The sequence below is a fragment of the Ovis aries genome, chromosome 18, assembly GCF_016772045.2.
Source record: "Ovis aries strain OAR_USU_Benz2616 breed Rambouillet chromosome 18, ARS-UI_Ramb_v3.0, whole genome shotgun sequence".
Taxonomy (NCBI): Eukaryota; Metazoa; Chordata; class Mammalia; order Artiodactyla; family Bovidae; genus Ovis; species Ovis aries.
Genome location: NC_056071.1, coordinates 44,593,812 through 44,619,198, shown reverse-complemented (window position 1 = coordinate 44,619,198; position 25,387 = coordinate 44,593,812). Strand labels below are relative to the sequence as shown.

At 43.7% G+C, this 25,387-nt stretch overlaps 2 protein-coding genes across 3 annotated transcripts in view; one reads left to right on the top strand and one right to left on the bottom strand.

Moving 5' to 3' along the window:
• Window positions 1-3,434, top strand: part of SLC25A21 (solute carrier family 25 member 21) — a 527,236-nt gene extending 523,802 nt beyond the window's left edge. Inside the window, exon 10 of the mRNA XM_042235305.2 lies at window positions 1,973-3,434. Coding sequence (XP_042091239.1) covers window positions 1,973-2,034 — 62 coding nt within the window. The 3' untranslated portion in view covers window positions 2,035-3,434. The remainder of the gene's footprint in view (window positions 1-1,972) is intronic.
• PAX9 (paired box 9) lies at window positions 3,262-20,057 on the bottom strand. Of its 2 annotated transcripts, XR_009597115.1 has the most exons (5): window positions 19,827-20,057; window positions 18,450-19,076; window positions 15,401-15,543; window positions 4,054-6,486; window positions 3,262-3,626 (listed from the first exon to the last, which is right to left on the bottom strand). XR_009597115.1 is itself a non-coding variant. In XM_012098838.4 (4 exons), exons 1-4 carry the CDS (start codon window positions 19,828-19,830, stop codon window positions 6,232-6,234), a joined length of 1,029 nt encoding a protein of 342 aa, XP_011954228.2. In that variant the 5' UTR covers window positions 19,831-20,057; the 3' UTR covers window positions 3,262-6,231. The 2 variants fall into 2 exon arrangements, 1 of the variants encoding a protein (XP_011954228.2); XM_012098838.4 differs by having other exon boundaries at window positions 3,262-6,486.
• Between the last annotated feature and the right edge of the window lie 5,330 nt (window positions 20,058-25,387).

The window sequence follows — 25,387 nt, the reverse complement described above, 5'->3', positions numbered from 1 at the left end:
ACGTCTTATGGGTCCATGTATAAAAATGAACTCAGTCATAAAGAATATTGGTGATTTTGTGGAACTCTCTCTGCAAGAATGTGGTGTTTTTCCTTCACCACACAGTAAAAACCTGCTAGTTAGACCTAGTATTAGAGAAAATCATAGGACTGACCCTCCTCCAGCATTCTCAGGAGGCCATGGGCCTGAAAAGGGAGAGTGATCAGGGAGAGTTTAGCTAAAATGGTAATTGACTGGAACCTCAATCCAAAACTCTTAAATAATCTGACCCCAAGTTTTGTTAGAGGCTTACAAATGTTCGGTTGGCTTTTTAAATGTTTTTGCATGAGGTGTCCTGCGTTGCTATGGTGTTAAATCCAATGAAAAGGGTTGTTGTGAACATACTGTCCAGGCTAAACAAAATTGTGAGTAACTGGTCTCCACTGTCATCCCAAACATGTAAGTCCTACCAATCTCAAAGCAAAGAAAGTTGTAGAGAGGAAGGTAAGACTTAAAGACAAGAGTTTTGTTTTGTCTTGTTTTTGAGAGGAGAGAGACAGTAAAAAAGAAAAGCTGGATGAACCTGGAATTCTCATCCTTCATTCTGGAGAAACATCCCAACTTATATACAATTGTAAAGGGTAAAACAACTTAGTTTTATAAGTCTTAGCAGCTCTCTGTGGCTAATGATCAGGATCTCCCAGGATAGGAGAATCTTAAAGTCTGTGGTTCAGACTCCAAATATCACTAGGCTGAAAACTTACTCAAATCTGTGTGTTCTTGTCTTACACTGCAAACAGTTAATGAGGAAATACAGCAATTACATACGTATGACAGCCCTCTGTAGTGCATCCCTTTTTGTTTGCCAGAGCTCCAGGAGAGCTACAGCAGCCAAGATGGGGCTAATAGAGTATCTTCATGGGTTAAAAATGAAAATTACAGGCAGATAATTATCTTTGGCATAAGGTTACACAAACATGTGCAGCCTGTAGATTAAAAAAAAAAAGCATATGGCAATGCGTACAAAATAAGATGAAAATCAAGTTCTATTTCTTTCTGTCAGAAGTTGGTCTTCTGTTCACATAGCCAAGTCTTCTCTAAGATGTGCTCTGGATATTTGTCCACATTTTGATTTTGTAATACTGTTCACATAGACACGAAAGGACAGAGAACATCTTAAAGGGCACAGGATGTGTGCTGTTTACCGCATCAGAGAGAACACAAAATCAATCACATACATGTGCTTCTAACATCTAGGTATCCAGCAGCCTCAGTGTTTGTCTTCCTATATCGTACTGCTGTTGACATATTATATAGCAAGCATTTTTGCAGCCAATTATATAACTCTTCCCTTCCCAGATAAATGATGGATCTTATGACACTCAATGCAACTACCAGATTTTCAAGTGCAATCCACAGATGAAAGGAGTGATGGCAACAAAAGGAGGTTGAAAGCTGGCTACATTTTGAAATACAGATTTTAGAAGGACTCAGAAGCTATTTTTCACATTACAATCCAATTTGAAAGCTGTAAGAGAAAACCAGGCTCATCTATCAAGCACCATCTTAGAAATGTCCTTGTTGAATGCAGCTATAACAATGCTCATTATAAACTGGAAAAAATAAATCCTTTGCCTACAAATGACAAATCCGAAGGTTTCTGTTCACGGGAAAGTCACATGCCTTTACATGACTAAATATGTATTTATTTACTTTTAAAAATTAAAAGTGCCTGAAAAAGAATCTGATGAGAAATGATGAAGGTTACAGAAACTCATGGGGAAAAAATGTATTTGGAGGCTCAAGATGGTCTTGATTTTGCTCTGAGAATTTTCCACAGTAGTTTTCTGAAGTCTATGCATTGGAGCTTGAGAACTGATGATTCTGAATGGCTTCTGCCTGATAGGCTGCATAAGACTCAAGGGGATTCAGAAACCCAGTGGGAAAGACAACACAATTTCACAGGATTAAAAACTGCTCTTTTCTTTTCTAGGTGGTGCAGTGATGCTGCTGGTTTATGAATACACCTATTCATGGCTTCAGGAGAACTGGTGATTGCCTACAGTGTATTTTCCCCCCTTGTGAAAATGGATTTTCATTACACAGCACCATCAGGAGGCGAGAATATCTATCAGTTAAGCCCATACAATGATAAATTATAATTATACACTTAGATACAATTGTAAAGGGTAAAACAGTGTGCTCAAGAACAAAACCTATTTGATACTTCAAAAATTATCTCTAGACAATTTGAAACTGTCGTTTTAATCATATCCTTAAAACTATGAGGAGAAAATTAATACTGTGAAGCAATGAAATATATAAACTGAATATAGAAAAGTAGCATGGAAATTAGATATATTCCATAAAAACAATACAAATTTTATGACCTATGTTCCTCTTACATGGCTTTGCAATAAAAATTCATTGTATTGATGATTATTTTTTCCCAAAAGGTAAAGAAGTGCTTATAAGTGAAAAAAGATGCCAAAATTTAAAGTTTTTATAAGGAATTAAATTCTTCCATAAATAGTATTTAATCATATACATGGAAAATGTTTCTGAAGGGTACTAAAATGGCCTTTTTAAAATTTCATGTAAAATGTGAATTGTTGGTTTCCTTTAGTAATAATATACATCTCATCTGTATTTTCCTAAACCTACTTTATATTTTGCACTGTTGGTTAAAGCAGATCATATTTTAAAATTATGATATTTGAAGTCTTTTGTGACAAAGATAAAACATGAAACTATATGAAACTACTTTTCTTCACATAGTTCCCTTTGAAAACAAGTTTTAATGCTGAAATATGTTCATGTTGAATCACAAATCTGAACTGCTCCTTAGGCCTGTTTGTGCTGTATTTGCATCAGATACCTTTTCTCAGAATTCTTACCTATGCCATTTTTTTTTTAAGGATGTTTAGAATAAACTACATTTCTAGTTTACTATTTTTAAGTGATGGTTTCAGATGTGAAGTCTACTAACTTCAATGTTAAAATATGTATTATGAAGGAGAAAATGTTTCAAAAGAGAAGTACATTCTTGGCATTTCCAAAGATGCCTGTACTAACATGCACTCAAAAAAAATATCTCCTTGACGTTGATGTAACGAAGCTTAATTTTATATCTGCATCCTGAAGTGATGCTCCTTCAGTAGCTTGAGTCAACAAAAATATCTGCCTGTTCTAGGATGACACCTGTTCGTAACTATAACCAGGAGATCTGTCTACCACAAAGCTGTGTCACTAAAACATTTCGGAAAAAAATGAAAGATAACATGATAATTATTACTTTTTATTAATTTAGAGCATTTGAAGTATAAAAATAAAGGCTTTTGACATACTGTATATACATACACAGCCTTCACTTGTACATCGTTTCCAACGTGTTCTTTAATTTATATTTCAGCCCAATACTTAATGAGAGGGTCATTAAAAGTAGGACAAAACAAGAGAAGCAAGAGTGTGTCTGTTGTCCAACTGCATTCTCTCCTTGCAGGTGATTCTCTCTCTTGCATCCTGTGAGAGAGAGCACTGCCTCCACAGAGGCCATGAAATTGAACCTTTAACCTCTCCATGTGGACAGGATGGAAAAGGATATCTGAAGAGTGCATTTGCCAGGTTAAAAACAACATTTTTACCCCCTAAGAAACAGAGGAAAAAAGTCAATGTTAACCAAGAATAATAATGTTTTTAAAAATCGAACAACCTCATCTCCCCTCCCACTTTCCTTCTCTCATTTTTAAAAGTAGTTTTAAATCATAGTGTGCTTTGAATAGCAAATTGTATTTGGGCTTTCTCTTATCTTTTAAAAATTTACTCCATGTGAATTCACCATTGCTAAGAAAAGGCCTCCGGGGGGGAAAAGAAAAGGAAACCTTTTATAGTATTAATATTAGATTTTTAAAGATACAAGAAATCAGGAAAAAATTATAAATAGCATATTAACAAGAGACTTCTTAATTTAGATGAGGAAAATAACATTTAGTTGTATTTCCATACAAATTATTGATATATTTTAAAGACTCCTAATAGCCTCCTAAAAACATCTGATAAGGAATAATTCCGTACCTTGTGTCAGTTTTTCTGCATGGCAGGAGAGTCCTTGTACCGTGTGGTTTTAAAGTTTCCACCAAATATTGGACTGGTATTTTGTTCCATTTGGTTTATAGTTCTATTTTCTCACCAGACTGGGAACTCCAGATGTCAATAGGAGTTTTACAAGATCAAAGGAAGACTAGGGCCCTGAGAGTTCATCTGCTCCTTCTGCTTATTCTTCTCCTGAAGTTATAATCCTCTGTTTGTAGCACTGAATTTCGGTTGCTTTAGAAATAAATGTAGTTCAAAGCTCTCTACAAGATATCTGCTGCTTGAAAAAAGCAGTTCCTCGAACATAACTTGTGTGTCAGAAATCTGCTTACTGTTTACATCACAGTGATTTGAAAACCTGGCTCATCTAGCCATCTGAGTTGTAAATGAGGCCATGAACCCAATGTGACAGAAGTGGGTTGCCCCGTGGGCTGCGCACAGCCCGGACAGGAAGAGAGCAAAACCACCTACCATCCATATCTGGTGATGGGCCCTGCTAGTTATTGCACAGAATCAACACCAAAAAAAGAGCCCCACTATATATTAATTTCCCAACAGATGAATTGTACCAACGTTTTAAAAACGTATTTTCAAGCCTATATTGCCAAGCAGGAAGAACGTTCAGAACAGAAGAGATTAAAACTGTAGGTTTTTTCCCAAGAAAATCAGTTGTTTTAAAATATGAAACATAATCACATGCTCTCTCTTACACACACACAAACATATACCCCCTCAGTTCTATTATGAACATTAAAGTGAAAAGCAAATTGGTTTCAAAAGATCCATCAGTTAAACCATGTCCTGTAGCTCCAGAAATGAATAAAGGGAATTTTTAAAAATTAAATAGCATCTGTATTTCTAATACCATCACCAGTTTACCTACACGAGACACATGCTTCTGTACAACAATGTAAACTTCACAGCAAGCCGTTTTTACATTCATTAGAGCGGAATTTTTCCATTTTCTTTAAATTACAATGTAATTTTGGGCTGCAATTGCTGAACACACAGGTAAGCCAACAATAACAGTACAATTTAGTTTCACAGTGGTTTTCTTTAACATAAAGTTCATTTTAAGTGTCTTTGCAAAGCATTTCACATTAAACTTAAGTTTCTAAGTGACTTCCTTTAGAGCCTCTTTCAGATATTTCCACCCTCTTGTCTTTATATGCTTGGCATGTGTATTGTTTGACTGGGATACAGAATGGGAGACTGGCTTGTTTTATCTGTGTTTTTGAGTCCTCTGTTGTAGAAAGAAAATGTCCTTCATGAGATGTCGAAGCCTTCACTGCACACACAAAATCTGGGGCGAGTCCAGGCCCAGGAGCCTGAGCAGCCCACCACCAAACAGAGACAAAGACGTTGCCGGGAAGTCACCTTTGCAAAAAGAAAGGGAAAAAAGAGAGAGGCGGTGTGGGGGGTGGTGGGTAGTAATGGGGAGGGGGTTATCCCATGGAATGAAAACACAAATGCACCATCCAGAGTCCGTATTTACAAACTAATAGAAAATATAAACATTATTGTATTTGGAACCAAGTCAAAACACCAGGAGGAGCTAAATTCAGATATTGCTTAAGTTATACATATATTTTCCAACAAAATAGGTCATCTGTTAAAAATAAAGGATCACTCAAGTCAATTATTGATTGGTTTCCTAATGATGAATTAAGGCTTATTTTATTACCTTATTTGATTAGAGGGTGTAGCATAACTTTTTCTATATGTATTTTCTTTTATTGATTTTGCAGAATCTCAACAATTGCACGTCTCAGAAGTTCAGGTTGATTTAGAATAAATATACACATGTGGTTTTACCAAAGACTAGTTTGAAAAGTTCCTTAAGCCCTTTGAGGGGTGCAGGTTTCTACGTTAAGAACAGTGCGTGGGCAACACGAACGTCTCATCAATCCCGAACATCGCTTCTGTTTTTTAAATCCTAAAGTCATGTCAGGCTTTCTGTGAGAGAGAAGTTATGGCGAGAAATATTTAAGTGTCATCAGCACAAAGGAGGTGAGTCCATAAAGCCAGCTTTCCGGCAAAAGGGTTGGAGGGCAGAGGGGTGGGATCCGAGACCAGGGAAGGCGGGGAGGGTGTGCCGAGAGGGAGACTCCTGGGGGAAGCTGCTGCAGACGGTGAAGCTGCTGCAGACAGAATCTCCCATCAGAGCGCGGAAGCTGTGACAGAGTGGCTACCTTCTCGAGCTGCCTGCATTCCCTTGAATGCCAGCGACGCAGGAATGTCACAGTTGTGGGGGGAAAGTGGGGTGCCACTGGCATGTTGCCACCCATGTCCAGCAACATAACCAGAAGGAGCAGCGCTGTAGGTCATGTAGGGCGACACTTGGGCCGGGGTAGGATAAGGAGCCATGCTGGCTGCTGACACAAAACTGCTTACAGCTGGGAGACCGTTTGGTGCCTAAAAGGAGTCGGAAAAGACAAGAGGTGAAAATAATCACATTAGAGTGGCTGACTTTTCCCCAGTTCTTAGAAAAATGCAGAATGTAAGTTCTGAGTAGTAACTGACAATATTCTGACTCTACCTTCTAATTTCTTTTTTCTAAGATTTGACTCTGTTTATATTCTAAATGCATTCAGTCTTGCTACTTAAATGTATTTTTTCCACAAAGATTTTGAGGAGGCTAAAACCAGAAAATCCACAGTATTTGCTTTTGCTACTTGGAATTATAGGAAGGAAACACAAGGTGAGGAAAGAATTAATTGTGATTAAGTACTCTTAGAATCCGTTCAGCTCCCTGTCTGCCTTTGTCAGCTTTCCCCCACACTCCAGTTTTGTTTGGCTCTTTTGTTGAGATCTTTGTGAAGGGCCTGGTTGGTGTACTTTCATTTCCAGTAAAGAAGGGCAGAGTGTGGGCTGTCATTTTAGAAACTCAAAATGAGCATGACCTTTGTTGAATAAAACACGGCCATATTTTAAAACATCACGTTGAAAATGCCTATTGGACAAAGGACATGCAAAGATCAGGCAGTTTGTCTATAAGGGTTTTTTAATGAAGATGAGGGAGGTATTTTTTCCAGAGTTATTTTATTAGAAAGGAAAATGTCAGAATATGAAAGGATTACATATGCATGGTTTTGAAATTGGAAAATTTGCTTGCAAAAGTTTTACGGCTCTGTGATCTGAAGTTTTAGAAGCCACGTAAATAAATCTCTTGAAATGAATTTAAATGTAAAATCTTAGTTTGCAAACAAAACACAGCAACTCTGGCAGGCAAGTCTGCCTAGAAACCTTGGCATGCGATAAATTATTGTTGGTATCGTTACTATTAACAACACCAAAAACACCCTGATTTCTAATCCTGATTCTGGCATGAATACTCAGCACCCTTCTTCAAGTAACTTAATTTTCCCCCTTCAATTTCTACATTGTTTAGAAATAAGGAAAATGCTATTTCCTGGTGGTGATCTGAATAAATAAACATATCGCCATATTTCCTAATGTAAATAATAGAAATATAATTCATAAAACCAATCAATCCTTAGAGGTAAGAAAAGCAGACATATGTTGGATACTATTTCCGATTCAATAGCAACACAGAAATTGTTTTCCACTGTAATTCATTTGGTTATTATTTTTACTTCCATGTCTATGAGAATGCAACAGTGGGGGGGTCTCAAAAATTATTTTCTCAATGTAGAGTAATGCATGGAGTAAAATATATACATGGATGTGATTTAACACTGCTTGTGAATTTCTGTCAAAATAAGAATAAAAGTAGAGGGGTTAACTTTATGTAGTTGGTTCTATAAGAACACACACCTCGTGTTCTTTTTTTTTTTGTCAGAGTGCTTGTTCTTTGAAAAATGGGGAAGAAGAAAGGAAACTAAGGTTTACTGAATCTGTCTCATGTCTCAGGCACTAAGAAATACCCAACGTATTTTATCAAATAATTAGAACTGATAAACTGTAGCTCATTTTAACCTGAGTTTATAATAATTACAAGATAATTTATAATGAGTAAAACTCTATGTTTAATTGCAATTAACATGTGTTACAAAGGATGATGTTCTGATTTTTAAGAAAGAAGCCACTGCACATCATTGTTGAATATAAATGAAATCTTATCCTCTTTTTATCCAAGAGAATATAGATTAAGGAGTTTAGCCATTTACCCTAGGTCAATCAATCAGCAAGTCCATGGCCATGTGTTAAAAGAAGTCATCACCCCTTCTGATACAGGATTCTCTGCAGCAAATCAAACTGTTTATCCGGGACAATTAAGACATACGATTTCATTTCAAACCAGAGCATCTTTTCTGGTAAAAGATTCTTTCCTCTTCTAGAACCTGACACTCAGTCTTAGGCCCTAATTCTGTTTCTTAACTTCTAAAAAAACCCCTCTTTTTCCTGCTTTCTGAGAATGGCTCATTAGAAAATGGCTCAAAGGACAAACACTTTAAGGCTCTCTCAGCAAATGAGCATGAAGATCAAGAACTGGCAACCTGCAGAAGAAATTTAGTATTGCACACAGATTATATTTCTGATCATCATTATCTAGAATCTTCCCAATAACCTAAAAGAAATTAGTTTGGAAAGGAATTGCTCCAGCTCAATTATGGAAAGGTGTCTGCATCTGTATCTGGTCTCTTCTATTCTAGCATTAATTAATATTTTATACACCAAGAATCATAAAATAAGAATGGTAAGACTAAAGTGTTAAGGTTAAAATTACTTTAAAACTAATCAATACTTTTGCTCAACATTTGACCATTACATGGGTTAGATATGTAATATTATACAGAAACAACATATTATTTAGCAACACAGCAGAAAAAAATGTATTGGTGAATTCTGTTTTTCATCACAGCTAAATTTTTCCTACTCATTCTTTTTTCTTTATATATTTTTTTCTATCATTCAACTTCATAGATCTCTGTGAAATACTTGCTTTATCATATTCCCCTTTTCCCTTTCCTCTCCGTACATCCTTGCTGCTAGAACCACTGCTCACTGACGTTACCCCTTTATTGGGGGCGCTTCAGCTCCTCGAATGTCATGTCTACAATCCCTGACGTGGGTCCACTTCTTTTTACCCAGAGATGTTCTCCTAAGAAGCCAGGCTGGAGTGGACTCTCATTTTAGATAATGCTCCTAGGATTTGTGGGAAGTCAAAACATTGGATTTAAGCTCACGTTACCATCAGGTGCCTTATTTATTCCATAACTACATTTGTTCATCATCTGTAAAAAAAAAAAAAAAAACCCACAAATAATTCTTTCCAGATTTGTCCATTTTCTATTAAGGCACCAAATTTATTTTTTATGTTAAATATTTCAAAGTTCTCTAAAATCCGCAATATTTTTAGAGTCATTTTAGTGATGCAGGCCCCGCAGAAAGGAAGGTTGGGAAGGGAACCTCAGAGAGGTTTGACCTCCTCATCGTTAGAAGGAGGCAAGGGAATGCTCAAGATTTTGCTCTAAAAAAAAAAAAACAAACAGAAATCTTTTAACAGTATAGAAATAGCTCTTAGCTTTCACTCAGGTTAAATTATGACCTAGATTTGGGGTGGAAAAGTTTTGTCTTAATTTCCCTTTTTACTTTTAAAGTTCATATTAAAAAAATTTTTTTAAACGGCATAATCAAGATGAGAGAACAAATATGCTTTAAATAAAATGTACCTGCCACCGTCACCATTCATTCCAGTGACCCAATAAACACATCAATTTTCTCACTATTTATTTTGAAACATGACATTAGTAAAAGATATAAATCTCTACCAGGTAAAGTAATTGTTATTTATGAAGCAATAATTGAAAGAGTAAAATTTTCCACCATAAAGGAAAACAACTACAGGTAGCATTGATGTTTGTTTATTCTTTCCAGTAAAAGAGTATATGACTTAAACTTCCCAAATCTGTTTAGTGTTTTCAGTGAAGGGCATGTAATTAATCTGAAAAGCTAGTTAGGCTGAGTAGCGACTACCAAATGTACACCATAAATATCATGGGAGCAAACATGCTAAATTACTCTATTTAATTGGATTGTAAATATGATTTATAAATCGACCAACATATGGAATCCCCAGGGAAGAGTAAACAAATTTTCCAAATGAAACCCCAGCAATGGGCAAGTAATGGAAATCTCATTTCTGAAAATGACTTTACCTAAAGATTCCATAAATAAGACCTCAATCCATCAGCCCCCTTTTCATGCGGATCATGTGGATCTTCCATGGAAGCCACGAGAATCCTTTCCTCTAAAGAACTGTACAAGGGTCCTCCCTAAGGCAAACTATCTTCAACCTAATTTTGAGAATGAGATTTACTAATACAAAGTAAAATAGACCAAATTGTATACCCTGGAAAAAGTAAGTTCCTTGTTTTGTTGAATGTTTCCAGAAAAAGACAGATTTTATCCCACTGACATTAAACAAAAGAGTCCAGGAAAAAAATATGTTACTATGCAATGTATTCTAGTTACGGTTATCACAAGAGTGAATGAAAGTATGACTTTTCATTGTGTTCTAAAATGTTACACAGATTTGCCAGTTTTAAAAAATATTTTCAAATGACTATGTTGAGAAGCTGTATTGGCAAAGAGTTCGACTATAAACAGTCTGAGGACAGGGTCTTGCCTTTAATCATCTCACATCCCTACAAAATGGGACACACTATAGGTGTTTCATAATCACTTGTCTACTTAAGTTAGTGCAGCCTTTTGAAAGCACACAATGTGATGCTCTTGCTTTTAAAAACAAGAAAAAATAAACAAAAAAACTGGGCACCCTTTATCACAGAATAAGCAAAATGAGTAAAGCTGTTGAAAAGGTACATAAAAGTTGTAACCTAGTATTTCATTATTTAATTTATGGTCATTGCATTTATTCCCCTCCCCCCACCACTGCCCCCAGAGAAAGGGGAAATGCATTAGTTTCCAAACACTCACAACCATGAAAAAAACTGGTATGACAACCGTCTGGCAACTAGAGGTTATAGACAATTCCTCAAATTCTGGGAGTTGTCTACTCCACATTTTCTTTCTTGAAGAAAATGCAAATAGTAGTGCCAAGTCTTCCATCCGAAATCTTTCATCCACTCATCAGCCCTACCTGGTCCTTCTCTTATGATAAAATGAGTTTACCCTGGCTTTATAATAAAGTATGTTCAGCCACAAACAGCTGTGCTTCACCTAGAATTTCCACTTAGGTATCATAAGCATGAAAAAGCTTCAGACCTGAAAATAACAAGATTCTCTTTTTGTGTGTGTGTGAGGTCATTTTTCTCGCTGCTATTCTACCTTTAATTCATTATGCAATAACCTAGTAAAATAAATCTGACGAAATGAAATGACAGTTGTAAATATGATTTCAACATCCATCCAAAAGGATCTTAATTATATTTAGTTATCACATTACAGATCTAATTGTCTCTAGGTAATGGAAAGCTGCTATTTTAAATGTTTTTCTAAATTTTATGTTTCTAAAATGTTATTAAAATTGATGTAGCCTTGAAAAAAATTCAAATAGCTTTTTTTGGTATTTCATATGACATGTTTTACCAATACATAATTACTAATTTTGAAACATAGTTAAAAGCTAGCCAGATCAAAGAATATTTTTCATAGTAGATAATATGAATTTCAAAGACTATTAACATTTGCCTGAAATAGATTCTCTATAAAATTATAAATTATTTAGCACAAAATAACTTTATTTAAAATGAAGAAAAATCCAGGGCAACTTCATTATATTTAAGAACAGTATGTCTACAAGGACAGTCTGTCAAATAATGCACTAGAAAATTATACTCAGGCAATACTATATTTTAAATATAATGTACAAATGAATGTTTCATAAGAATTTCAGATTAATTTATGTCTCCAAATTAAACTCTTTTCACATCTCATTTAACTCTGAACTTTTTCTTAAGTTCAAGTATTTATAGACTATTCTCCATTCCTGATATCTCAATTTGTAGCTAATTTTATATTAAACTTACTGTCTGAGTTGATTTTACTACTCCAAAATAAAGATACTCAAAGCTTATAAATCCACCATTCAGATTACTTGAATCAGAGTACCAGATATTCTTTTTTTTTCCCTTGAGAAAGTATGCCTAACAATACAAAGAAAATTTCAACACCTATACAACTGCTTATGAACTCTTTAAAAAGAATGAGGCAGTAATTCACTAAGTACTATATAAAAGGGTAGATATAGTCCAACCTCACGTTTCTCTATATGTTTTGTTTGTTGTTGGGTTTTTTTGTTTTTTTTTTTTTTGCCATGCAGTTGCATTCAAGAGAGTTTTATATTTCCAACAGAAAAGAACCAGCCATTAGGATCCAGAGAAACATTATTGTCACTGAGAGTTAAATGAGATTAAAGAGTTCAAGCCCAACATTAAATGTAAGTGAAAAAAGTAAAAATAAATATCCTTTTTCTTCTATCCTCAAAGATAGACAATAAGGATTTCTGAATGGCAATATAAAATATCAATTGCAATATAACAGTAATGTGTACAACAAGTTTGAATATTCTAATGTTTTAAAAACAAGATAGATGTGTGCATAAGGTTCTAATTACTAGCAATTGGGCAACTTTCTTTGCAGTTTAAGCTGAAAACAGAAACTCTAGACTATAGTAATCAATAGAATCTATGATCAATTGTTGGTAATTTTACAGGTATATTCTGACAAAGGATTATGCTCTAAGTCCTATGATCCTGAACTCTCAATTTCCTCCTTTATTAACTAAAATGAAACTGAGATCATATAATAGTGTGCTATTTAATAACAACCATAAATACCATAAAAGTATTATGGGCAAAAATCTTGAGAATTTTTTTTTTGTCAAAGACTCAATTTTTGTTCATAACACAGAGAAAAGTGTTACCCAAGTTTACACTAGGATTGTAGAAACATACATATGCTGATAACACTTTGAAAAATAACCTTAATAAAATTACCCTTCAAATATTTGTAGGAGAAATGCATATATATATATATATATATATGGAATACACACACACACAACACACCTTACATTTCCAAGTTTGTTGATGAACAAATTTTAATGTATAACTTTACCCTCAAGGAAATTAATGTCTAAACTCCAAAACTGCTCACAAAATGATACATTCTAAGTATATGTGTCTACTTAGCACACCTTCAGCATTAAGCACTATTTTGACAGCTATAATAGAGTAGCTGCTGACTGAACTGAACTGAACTGACTTAATTATGCATGGAAATTTTTCAAGTTTTGAAATTTTACATCGTTTATAGTATCTTACAACATAGCAATGCAGAAGGTTAGCAGATTGCCATTAAGAACTTTCCAAATGAAAGTTTGATACAAATGTCTTTCTGTTCAAAATTTTTTAATTTTTTCTCAAGCATTTAGAACAATGCTTATTGGCCACTTGTTTAAATTACTCATTCTTATAAACCTGATCATTTAGTGATTTGATAGTCACTGCATAAAATGTAATGGATTTTTAATGTTCAGAAAATACAAAGTAGATTACTTAACACTGTTCTATTTTTATTTTAAATTGACTGGTTTCATTTTGAAGTGTGTGTATTAACTAACCATTTCTAAACAAGATTAAACACTAGGTCTATAATTCAAGGGAGTAAAAATAAAAGTAACCCTAAAGATTCTTGGATTATGACACTGCTTTATTTATAAACTAGGTTCATCAACTCTATGGGGGAGATTTTTTTTCAGCTCTATACTTCACAATGTTATTTCAGGAAATGATGACCTAATAAACATTACTGAGCACCTATTAAATGCTTACTACTCTATATGCTGGGTGCTTTATAGACACGCTATTGTTTGTAACAAAATACCTTGACACTTTCTATGAACTCCCTGATCAAAGTATATTGTGACAAAATAAAAAACTGCTTGTTTTTAAATCAATATCTAAGCGCCATTTCTATCCATAGGCAATATTTAATGAATACTTAAATATTTAATGAATATTTAATGCCTATTCTATCCATAGGCAATATTTAATGAAGACTTATGTGCCCCCTGGTTGTATTATCACATTGAAATTTCACACTGCTTGAGGTTGGGCCTATTATTTCCCTGTTTTATAGATGAAAAAACAGAGACTCTAAAAGGTTAAATAACTTGCTTAGGTGGCAGTGGTGCCATTGAACATAAAGCCTCTTCTGTACTACCTGCTCTTTTGCAGAAGGTGGTAATGACAAACTTTCTTATCATTTCTCCTTTCGCATGCTTTACAAATAGTCAGGAAAGGGACCCTCCTTCCTTGCTATTTTCTGTGATATTTGTCATGGGAGAGCTACTAATATCTACGGCATTCTGTTTTAACAAAATTAAGGAGGGAAGAGAAAGTGGAAATGGTGTCTGTTAGAGAAAATAAAGACTAGGATTTTTTCTCCCGAGTGAATAAGAGCTACAAGTTCCATTGAGTGGAAAAAACTGATTATATGAAAACATTGAAAGTTTTAAGATTTCAAAATAATAAAACGAAAACTGGGTATTTTGAGACTCTGGAATAGGAGTTTGGCATGAATAAATTTGCAAACCTACATAGGTCTGTTCAGAGAGAAGGTCCGGCTTTGTTGTTTGGTTTTTTGCGAGCTTTGAACTCCTGACTCCACCGTGGTGATGAATTTAGACTCAAAACTCTGGGGCTTTTGTTGTTACGGTTGTTTAGCTTTTCTCAAGGAAAAGAAAAACAACAACAACAACACGGGGTGTTTCAAGTTTTCTTTTGGAGAGTCGAGGGAGGGACAGAGGGAAAGAAAAATTAAACGGTCGACAGCCAGTCCGTATAATTTGAGGTTTTCTCACTAACCTCCCTGGGGAGATGACGACGTGACCTTTAATCGGGGCGCGGGAACTGTCTGAAGTTTCTCTGGCGGCCCTCTACTCGCCGTCGCGGGGCCCGCCACGCGCGCCTGTGCCCGCGGAGCCGCGGACCGTCCGTGCGGGAGGAGCCGCGGCGCCGCGCCCTCGGGCGTGCAGGCCGCTCGCCGCGCGCAGCTGGGAACCCACGGCCGCTCGCCTGGCCCCTCGGAGACGCCGTCCCGTCCCGGGTGAATGTGGCCCCGACTCGAGCCGCGGAGAGGGCTCGGGGCGCAAGCCGTTTGGCCAACAGGCCCCGAGGCGCTTCCAGGGCCGCCGCTCCGGGGCCCCGGCCGCGGGGTCGAGGCCTCACCCCGCCCTCGCGCGTCTGGGCGTCGTCCCGCCCCCGCCGCCCTGGCCCGGGGCTCGTGGCCGTCACGGGGAGGCGGCCAGGGCTTCCCCTCGGTCGAAGCTCCGAGAGGAGCCCGGGCCTCCGTCGCCCAAACCCCCGCGGCCCACCCGGCGGGGCCCCCGCCTCCTCACCTGCGCGTACTTGGCTTCCTGCTCCAAGGCCCCCTTCTCCAGCCCGTTGACCGCGTGCGGGGCGGCGGCGGGGAAGTTGCTGCGGCCCAGGCTGCTCCACTCCTCGACCTTGGGGCTGTGGTAGGGGGAGCTGTCGCTCACTCCTGGGGGGAGGAGGAGAGGCCGTCAGGCTGGAGGGCCGACCGCGCGCCCCCTCCTGAGACCTGCTCGGAACCCGCGACCCGCGAGCGCCGGGGCCGCGACCTCGGTCGGCCCCCTGCCCTCCGCCTCCAAGGGGTGCGGGGCCCGCCTCTCCGGCCGGCAGCCCAGGGCCCGGCCCAGGTGACGCCTCGGAGTAGGCCTCTCCCCGCTCTCTGCCCCACGCCCGCGGGAAGACATTTTTTTTTTTTTTCTTTTTTTAACCGGCCTTTGATTACCTCCTCCCATCCTCGCTCCCCTGGGGAAACGAGTGGAAGGAATCTGAAGTTTCCCCCGAATTTTCTTAAATCGGGGAAAGAACGCGTGAAACTGGACGCCCCGTTCTCCCCAGTACTAACCCAGAGTCGACTGGGGGGAGAAAGGGTCGTGCTGGCCTAACTATGCCTGTTCTGGCGCTCAGAAACGTCCAGAAAGTGTTCACTGTGCTGTGCGGATCTAGTACTTAAGTCAACAGATGAAACAAAAGACCTGTAAAGTCTTCTGCAAACAAATGACTAAAGGATGCCCACAATATACATGCAAAGCATGAGTGCATAGGTGTGTGCCTACCTTGTGTGTGACTACCCTTCGTGCTCTATCTCTACACATTAAATACTGAGGTTATGTGCATATGACTCAATAAACAAACAGTACAATTACCACTGTAAGTGCCACCAGTGTCAGAGGTAAGGTCATAGGTTTACTTTTTCAATGAAACAAAAGGTTAGGAAAATTAAAGAGGAATTAAGTGTTTTGGAAAAGAGGTAAAGCTGTCAACTATGCTTTATGCTCTTTATAGAGCCGCAAAGAAAATTATATGATGTAAACCGATCACCACAATACCAAGAGGTGTGCATGTTAAATCATCGGCACCTTTAAGTGAGCAAGTACAATTTTAAAGAAAAGATATTTGAAAACTAGGAGCAGTTTGTCTTTGGGACCCATGGGTGGAGGACGGAAGTTTGACAAAGCTACTACTACGATCTTAAACACTTCCATCTGATACTGAGCTTCAAAGCAGGGCAATCATTTTGAGGAAAGATCATTTGTAGAAATAATCATTTTATATTCACAGATTTGTCAGAAAACAGGTTGTTTAAAGCTGGCACCCAGAATCAACAATATGTAGAATGAAGAGTTGCTTCTCTCCATAATCTAATACTTTTCCAACTGACATCTGGTCTGATTGTAGGTTCCCTAGGGAAGAAAGGTTTTCTTTTCAACTCTGTCAGTCTTTTTTCACTATGCCTCCCCCTCGCCAAAGAATTAAGATTGTGTTCCAATTTGCACCAGGAAATAGTATTTTGGCCCAGAACTGCCAGTCTTTCCTTGCCTTCCCAGACAAAAGGCAATCGGTGGGCACAAGCCTGAAGTTATCTTAAGAAATTGAGATCCCCCTTCGAGCCCCCATTTCTGCTGATCTCACACTTTCCCATGAACAGGGGCTTCCTTTAAATGTCAGTGAGGTCAGTTTATCCTATAAATCAAGGGCAAACTCTCTCCAACTAAAGCTCCAGCCAGCTCCAAATAAGACAAAACTGGGCCCTTAGAAGGATCCTGTAAAGTCACAGAAAACAAGAAGATGAGAAATCAGGGCTATGGTTAATTATTTAAAAAGATAATTGTGCCAATGTGGTGGCAACTGAGGAAGGCAGGAAATAATTAAATGAACTATTTCCCCTTTTCCTATTTAATTTCCCACCCCCCGCTCTTTTTAAAGTTTTGGTTGAGAAATTAAGAAGATAGGCTCTTTATATCTGCATTATTTAATTTCTGCGTCTAGGGCATTTTTGGCTTTGTTTTCTCCCTACTGAGAAAGAAGTTAACGCTGTTTTGTGTTTTGTTTTATTCTGTTTTAACAACGCAGTAAAAGAAAACAAACTCGGGTCTCCTGCGGAAGCCCGACTGAGCATAAGGGCGCGGGGAATCATCCTTAGCAGCAGAATAAGACACAACACGCAAGGTCAAGGGTGAGAAAGGAAAGGAACAGTGGGGTGGCACCACTGAAAACGTGCAGGGACGGGATGTCCACTAGCATTCCCTGGGACTGGCGGACCCTAAAGAGAAGCGGCAGGCGCGGGGAAAACGGCAAAGAACAGAAGAGAGGACAGCGTGGAATCGCCGTGCATTTTCCCTTCATTATAGCGGTGGTTGGCGCCACTTCCTAGGATATATATGTGCTAAAATCTGTTAAGGTAAAAAGTGTCCGGTGGCGGGGAGGAGGAGAGCGGGAGAAAGAGAGAAATAAAGCAGAAAATTAGTCCCAGAATGAGCAATGCTCTAACATGCAAGTTACTAATAGTAACTTCGGGACCTCCGTTTCCGAGGAAAATGAAGTGAAGCATAAGAATGAAACCAATTAGGTGACATTTGAACTTCCTGCCTGAGCAAATTTGGTCTGATTGCCAGAATGCAAGAAGAATACTGCAATTTCTACAGAGTCCCCGACTCCCCAAACAAGCCGCCCGAAGCCGTGTCTGCAGCCGGCAGCTCCACGCCCGCTCGGGCCTCTCAGGCTGCGCCCCAAGCCCGGCCCCGGCCGCGCTCTCCAAGTGAGCGGGCTGGTCCGAGGCTGCCGCGGTGCGAGAGGCGGGGGAGGGTGGAAAATGCGAACCATGTGTTGGGGATGGGGGATGTTATGGTCTGGTAGTTTGAGATGAGGCAGTAGACTGTGTGTGGCAAGGAAACGAAGGGCATGAATTTCACGTTAATGAGATCAGGACACCCCCTGGGAGGACTCCTGACGTTTCCAAAGGGAAACGTCTCAGGTGGTGGGACAGACGCGGGCCCCTGGAGGCGCAGATGCGGTAACCCCTGAGAGGGTGCGGAGCGAAGCTCTGCACAATCCCATATCCGGGCCCCGGGCCCTTACCTTGGTCGGTGATGGAGCGAATGCCCAGGATGTCGGTGACGGAGTGCGAGGAGGGCCAGGTGCGCGGCATGGCCACTGAGCCGGGGATGGCTGGCACCCCCGGCGGCGTGGGCACCTTAGCGGCGGCCGCCGTGATGGGGCTGGGGTACGAGTAGATGTGGTTATAGGGTAGCGCCGGCTGCGGCGCCGGTTGGTGCTGCTTGTAGGAGTCGTAATGGCCCTGTTGGGCCAAGTTGCCGATCTTGTTGCGCAGGATGCGGCTGATGGAGCTCACCGAGGGCACGTTGTACTTGTCACACACGCCGTCCGCCAGTAGGCGGTCCCTTATCTCCCAGGCGAAGATGCCGGGGTCTCTCTGCTTGTAGGTCCGGATGTGCTTCACCACGGTGGGGGTGGTGACCCGAGGCTTGCTGCCCCCAATGGCTCCTGGCAAGATCGAGCCTGTCTCATTGTAGCGAGCCAGGATCTTGCTGACGCAGCCGTGCGAGACCCGTAGCTGGCGGCTGATGTCACACGGTCGGATGCCCAGTTGGGCCAGCTCCACTATGCGAAGCCGGATGGCGTTGGGCAGCGGCCTCCCGTTCACGAATACTCCTCCCAACTGGTTTACCTCCCCAAAGGCTGGCTCTGCAAAACGAACACACGGCGCGCGGGGACGCGCACCCACAGTTTGGGACAACCGCTTGCCACTCGGCCTCCGCGCGCGTCAGGGGGCAAGACGGAGGCACCCGCCTGGGACTAAGGACCCGGGCTTTCACCAAACCATACGGTCCCCGAGCCTTGAGGAACGGCCTCAAATCACCGCGGTTGAGTCAGACCCTCCTCCCTCATTACGGCAGTGCCTGCGGCCGATACAAGCAAATAAAGTGGTGAGACGCAGGGCCTCTCCGAGTGTTCAGAAGCCTCCGAAGCAGGCGAGGAAGTCGGTCTTGACGCTGCAAAGCGGCTCCTTCTCGCCCACTCGGCGCTAATGTCCTTGGGCCGCTCCCCCTTGATCCCCAGCGCCCCGCCTAGGGACCTGCGCAATTAGACAAAGTCTAGTCTTTTTTTTTTTTTTTTTTTTTTCTGGTTGGCTTTTTTACCGTGTGTACGCGAAACAAAATTTGGTCCGCACCGGGGCGCGGGGCTTGCTGATGCCACCGCTCCCTAGTCTTGAAATCAGAAAATGGCATCAACAGCAGCAACCCAGTAGCCAGCGTTCAGACTGAACTGCTGCGAGCCGCTGACCCTTAGCGTGTTCCCACAACTTGTAGGAACACGAGCAAAGTCAATAAGGAGAGTGTGAGCGCTCAGTGGTGCGCGCCCTCCCTCCCTCCCTCGCCCGCTCGCTCCCTCCCTCCCTTCCCGGCTCTGACAGCGTACCCCGCCGCCACTCACCCATTGCTCCGAGCAGTACACCAACCGGGCCCCAGTTCCGCACTCCCAGAAAGAAACTCTTCGTGTGGCCTTAGTGGCCCGTCGTGCTGCTGCCCCGGGCCGCCGGTGCCTCGGCTTCTCCCCGGGAGGAGGCGGCGAGAGTGCAAAAGGAAGGAGTAAAAGGAAGTCTGTGCCCCGCTGAAAGAGGCTTGAGTTCTGCATTTCAATCTAAGCAGCAACGTGGGCTGGGCTGAGCGGGGCCGGGCGGCTCCGTCTATCACTCACTAGGGGGACGCCCCCAAAGAGGAGGGCCCGGAGGCAACCTGCGTGATGATTGGTTTGGCCCGTTGAGCGACAGCACAGTCCGGGAAAGTTCTTCCGCTGTCTCTTTCAATCTCGCTCTGCACCTGGGTGACTAAATACAATGAAAAGAGGTGTTTGACACCTTCCCAGGGGCAGCGCAAACAGCAAAATCGGGCTCTTAAAAATGCTGAATAAGCAATCGAAAGCTTTTGGTCTGAATACGAGAGACTCGAAGGGAGAAGGGGCCGAGAAAAGTTATTTGAGGGGAAGGCAGACATCTCAGAATTTAAGTTAAAACTCTAGGTGGGAGGTGAGCGCCACCGTCTTTGATGGTGGCCATGGTGAGGGTTCTTAGAATAGCCTGTCATGCAAGCTTCAAGAGGTTGTCAAGAGAGGATGGCTGTTACCAGCGGATCTTACAGTACTACATCCTATGCCGGGAGACCAGAGCGCAGGTGTGAGAATGTAGGCCGTCGGAGAGACAAGGAGCATAGGGGAGACCTAGCCAAAGGGTCGCAAAGAGTCGGACACGAAACTGAGCGACTAAACACGAGCAGGAGCCAGAGAAGGAGGCCACTGTTACCTCCAGGTAGACACCGCTCTTCTCGCCTGGTGACTAACTCCCCACAACAGTCTCTAGAGAGTTCATCCAGGAACGCGGGGTCAAACATTAGCCTAGGCTCCAAGCAGGAACGTAATTACACGCGACTACAGCGAGCGCAAAGCCAACTTCAACCATTGACAGGCACGGGGCACTCTCTGCGGAACCCAGTGCGCTGGAGAGCTCAGCCATGTTGCTGGTTCGCTGGCCCTTGGTGCCAACGACATTCGCCGGTTTTCCCCCACCAATGAACCACTGCAAAGGGCTTGTGTTTAAATATGAAACAGACTCGTTCCTAAGAACGTGAACACCGAACCTGCACATGCATGTATGTGATTCCCTCATCTCACTAGCTGCCAGAGGCCCTGCAGTTAAGCCTGCCTTCCTAATTCATGCTAAGTCTAATGTAAAGTGTACAGTAGTCTTTTTAGCAGTCAAAGTTATTCACATTTTGAGTATGGGTTTATGGAGAATGCGAATCAAAATTAAAAGCAAGGCGGGAAACATTTTTAATGAACCTGGGAGTTTGCACTGCTGCAGGGTCGAGGCTATTGACACTGCCTCTTGACAGTCATAAGGTTACCTCCTCTGGTGCGCAAAAGTTTCAGTCCTGAGGGATGGGCTCTGGTTTACACATAGGGAAGCTGACTGGGCCCCAGTCTAGGCCAGTAAGTGACAAGAGCCCAGGAAAACTCATCATCAGCTGTGCTTTTTGAAATGAGCAGTAATCTCCAGATCCTCACACTTCCATAGCAGGGGTGCACTCTTAGTTGAAATGTACAGGTATGAAGGATTTGAAAGATAAAGGAACAGTGAAGTCAAACATCCTTAATTCTTTACAACCAGCTTCTTGTGGAAAGTCCCACAACTAGACATACTTGAACTTGTCTGCCTTTGCGGTTGTTTCTGTTTCAGTTGTTTAAAATCTCCAAGTTTGACTTGACAGCGATTTCACCAGGGTCTGATCCCCCAATACCTGCTACATGACATCTACATGTAGTACAGGTATTCTACAACTCGGAGGGCCTTTGTGGATCCCAAATTTGAAAAGCAGCAGATCGCTGTGGGGCAGTTTGAGTCTGCGACATCTGAGGGGAGCATACGATTTTGCCTTAAGCTTGTGCGAAGGAATGAACGTGCTGGTCATCTTGATCCAGAGTTCCTCTGACTCCTCTTCCCTCTCACCACACCGAGTAGCGACCCCTGCGCAGTCTCTATGCCCAGTCCAGTGAGGGCTTCTCGGACTTTTCTGGGCTGTAATGTCGATAAACATTAGAAGGCCGATCGCCTTCTAATTGGCCAAGATCCAGTGCCGCAGTGTTCTTCTTTACAGGGCTTTAAGAGTTCTGCAGCACCAGCTGGCGTGATCCAGAAACTCGCATTGTTTGGCGCTCTGGCTAGGAGGACCTAACACACAACACCCTCTCGTTCGCCCCCAAATCCCTCAGTTTCCTCATATTTCCCCGGACTCTCCAACCGGTTTGGGCTTCCCTGGTGGCTCAGACGATGAGGAATCTGCCACAATGCGAGAGACCTGGGTTCGATCCCTGGGTCAGGAAGATCCCCTGGAGAATAAAATGGCAACCCACTCCAGTATTCTTGCCTGGAGAATTCTCCGGACAGAGGAGCTTGGCGGGCTACAGCCCACGGAGTCTCAAAGAGTCGGACATGACTGAGCGACTGACACACACGCCAGCTTTGCTGCTGCCTCTCCTCTTCCACCTGTGGTCGCGCGCGGTCTCGGTCCCCTGCTCCGCGTCTCTTTCGGCCCAACAGGCCCTCTAACGCTGGCGAGAGCGGATCTTCGGCACTCTCAGCTCAGCGCATTCCCGAGAGCGAGAAGGATCTTGTTCCGGAGCACTAATTCTCAGCGGCAACCTGACGCCGGGGCTCGGGGGCAAGAGGAGTCGAAGCTTCAGGGGACAGAGAGAGGAGCCCAACCCTAGATGAAGGAGCTGATGCAGGCTCCTCCCTCCCCACCTCCCTGCCCGGACGCACTCTGAGCACTGTGGCCAGGTAGCCTGAGACCCGGCGAAAGACAGTGACCTAAAACGGAAAAGAGGGTTTGGTGGTGTGGGGCGAGGGGAGAAAGAGAGAAACAGTAAGGGCCAATAAGCCTCGACTGATGATGAGCGTAGGGATGCAGAGAAAAAGGAAGGGTCAGTTGAGGTCAGCGCCCTCTGGTTACTGCCCCCTCCGAACCCAGGAGATCACACAGAGATCGGAAGAATTTCGGCTAAAGAAATTTAAGACCAAAACACAAGTAAGTCCTGCAGCTGACACAGGCCGGGAAGAAGCCAAAAGCCCTTCCCAGGGCGCTGTCTAGTTCTCAGAGGAGCGACCGTCCTCCGGGTAAATATTTACTCAGTGGGAGACTAGAAGCTGGCTGGACGGGAGCGTATGAAGGAGGGGGCTTCGAGGGGTGGAGAGACTCCGTACGCTCGACACTGGCGGGGACAGACCTGTGCACGGGCCCGAGGGGAGTCGGGGCCCGGGAACTCCAGAGACGGCCGGGTCCCGACGCGCGGCTGGGGAACTTAGCGCGCCCCTTTGGCTGGACTCCTTCCCTGCCCTTGCGGGCCCCGGCCAGATGCCGTAAAATCTTCATAAATCTGTCAGCGGTCCCAGTGCTTCGGGCGATCACCTGCGGCGTGCCTCTCCTGGCACCAGCCGGGTCTGGGAAGAGATGCGGGGAAGGAACTGGAATCTGGATCCTTCCGAGGCCGCCCCCGCGTGGCCCTGGCAGACCGCGCCCGGACCCAGGCGCCACAGGCTGTGCGGGGAGTGCGGACCCCCCGGCTCTCCAACCCGGACCGACGTCCCGGGCGGCTCCGCCTCGCCCCCGCTTCCCAGTCCTGCAGGTCAGCGACGACCGCAGATGGGACGGGAGCGCGAGGGTGGGTTGAGAGGGGCGTGTGTATGTGCGGGAGAGGGGTCCTGCTATTCTCAGGCGCTTTCAGGGAGACTAGGGTTGCCGACAAGAATGTTAAGAAGAGATTCCTCCAACTTGCCCCTCTGTCGGGAAAAGACAGGACCAAGAGTGAGGCCCAGGCAACTACTGCCGCCTCTCGCCCTGCCCAGGGGAGTTTCGGGGGTCGAAAGCAGCCAGAGTCTGAGCTCGGGGATGGGTTTTAAAAACACAGTTACTTCTTCCAGTCGTCTGAGGGAGAATACGGTAGAGGCAAGATCTCCGATCCTGTTTCCCCACGGGAGCTCCTCTTCCTGGTAAGTGAAGGATTGCACGCCTCGTAGAGAGAAAAAGAGGCCGGACTTCGGTCCTCACCAAACTGCGCTGCCAACGCCCGGGCCGCGGGTTCCAACCCGGATCGGCCAGATGCTACGTTCCGGCCGGTAGGGTCAGCGGCCGCCCCTCCGCCCACTGGACCTCCCAGTGTCTGCTGCCGCACGTGGCAGCCGGAAGCGCACCGGGTGCTTAAGGAGAGGGAGGGTCCACCCTGGGCCGCGGGCTGGACCCTATCTGAGCCCGGGACCGCGGGCGGGGGCGGAGGCGGCGGCTAGAGGGAAGAGCCAGGGGGTGTGGGAGAGACCGCCTGCCCGGGCGCTCAGCCTCAGCCGGGCCAGGGTAGTGGTGGTGGTGGTGGTGCTGGTGGTGATGAGGGGAGGGGGTGTCCAGGCACTGACCTGCCAGCCTGTACTTCGCCGGGCTGCGGACGCATCCGGACGCACCCGCCCAAGTAGAGGCCGCTGGGGCCCCCAAGAGGAACCTGGAAAGTTCTCCGAAAGTCTCTAAGGCCTCCCCGCGTTCTCGCTGCCTTCCGGCTGCTGGTGCTCACGGTTCGAGACCCTTTTCCCAGCCCGCGGGGTCCTGCGGGAGCGCGGAAATCCCGCCACTGGCCGCGGGATCCGCCTTGGGGCTGCGAGCGCTCCTCACCCGCTTTCTCCTTCCGAGGGCAGGGGAGGGGCTTGTTGCCGCCTGAAACCCGCTTTTAATTCTCCGCCTGCCTGTTTCCGATCACCCGGGGTTGGTTTTTCTGTTTGCACACTCCTTCTGTTACAATAAAAACAATCGACATTTCTTTTCAGTTTCCCCACATTAGCGTCACTCAGTAATTGTTCTCCACCCCTCTTCCCCCCGCTTTGAAGGCAAGCGGGATTGCTGGTGCCCTCGCATTGGAAGGTTCCTGAGTATATAAGCAAACCTTCCCTAAAGACTTTAAAGTAAAAATAAATAACGGCCCGGGAAATTGCTGTGACCCCAACATCACTTTCTGAACGCAAATTACACCCATTTTTCAGTTTTCAACAGCGGAATTGTTTTCAGAAGGACGGCGCGTTGCCCCCATGTGATATGGTTATATTTGTTTATTAAATCCACAAATGAAAGAGAACACATTTGGGGGGCAAGGGGCAAAACTCTTGGCTGCATAGTGGCAAGTGCGATCAAGGATCGGATCCCCGCTAGGGGCACGAGCAGGGCGGAGTCCAGCAGAGACGCCGGGCTGAGCGTCCTGCCCAAGGGACGCTTCGACCTGCCTGGTTCGAAGCATCTGTAGAAGCCACAGAGCTCCGTGACAAGGACACTGTCCGAGGTTACTCTACAGCCTTGAGCAGCGCTGACTAAAGAGAACTGCTGCTGCCTGTGGGAAGAACAGGCCTTGGGGGTCTTTAAGAAGGCAGTGGGGCTGCCTCCTACTGAAGACCCGATTGGCCTAAAGGT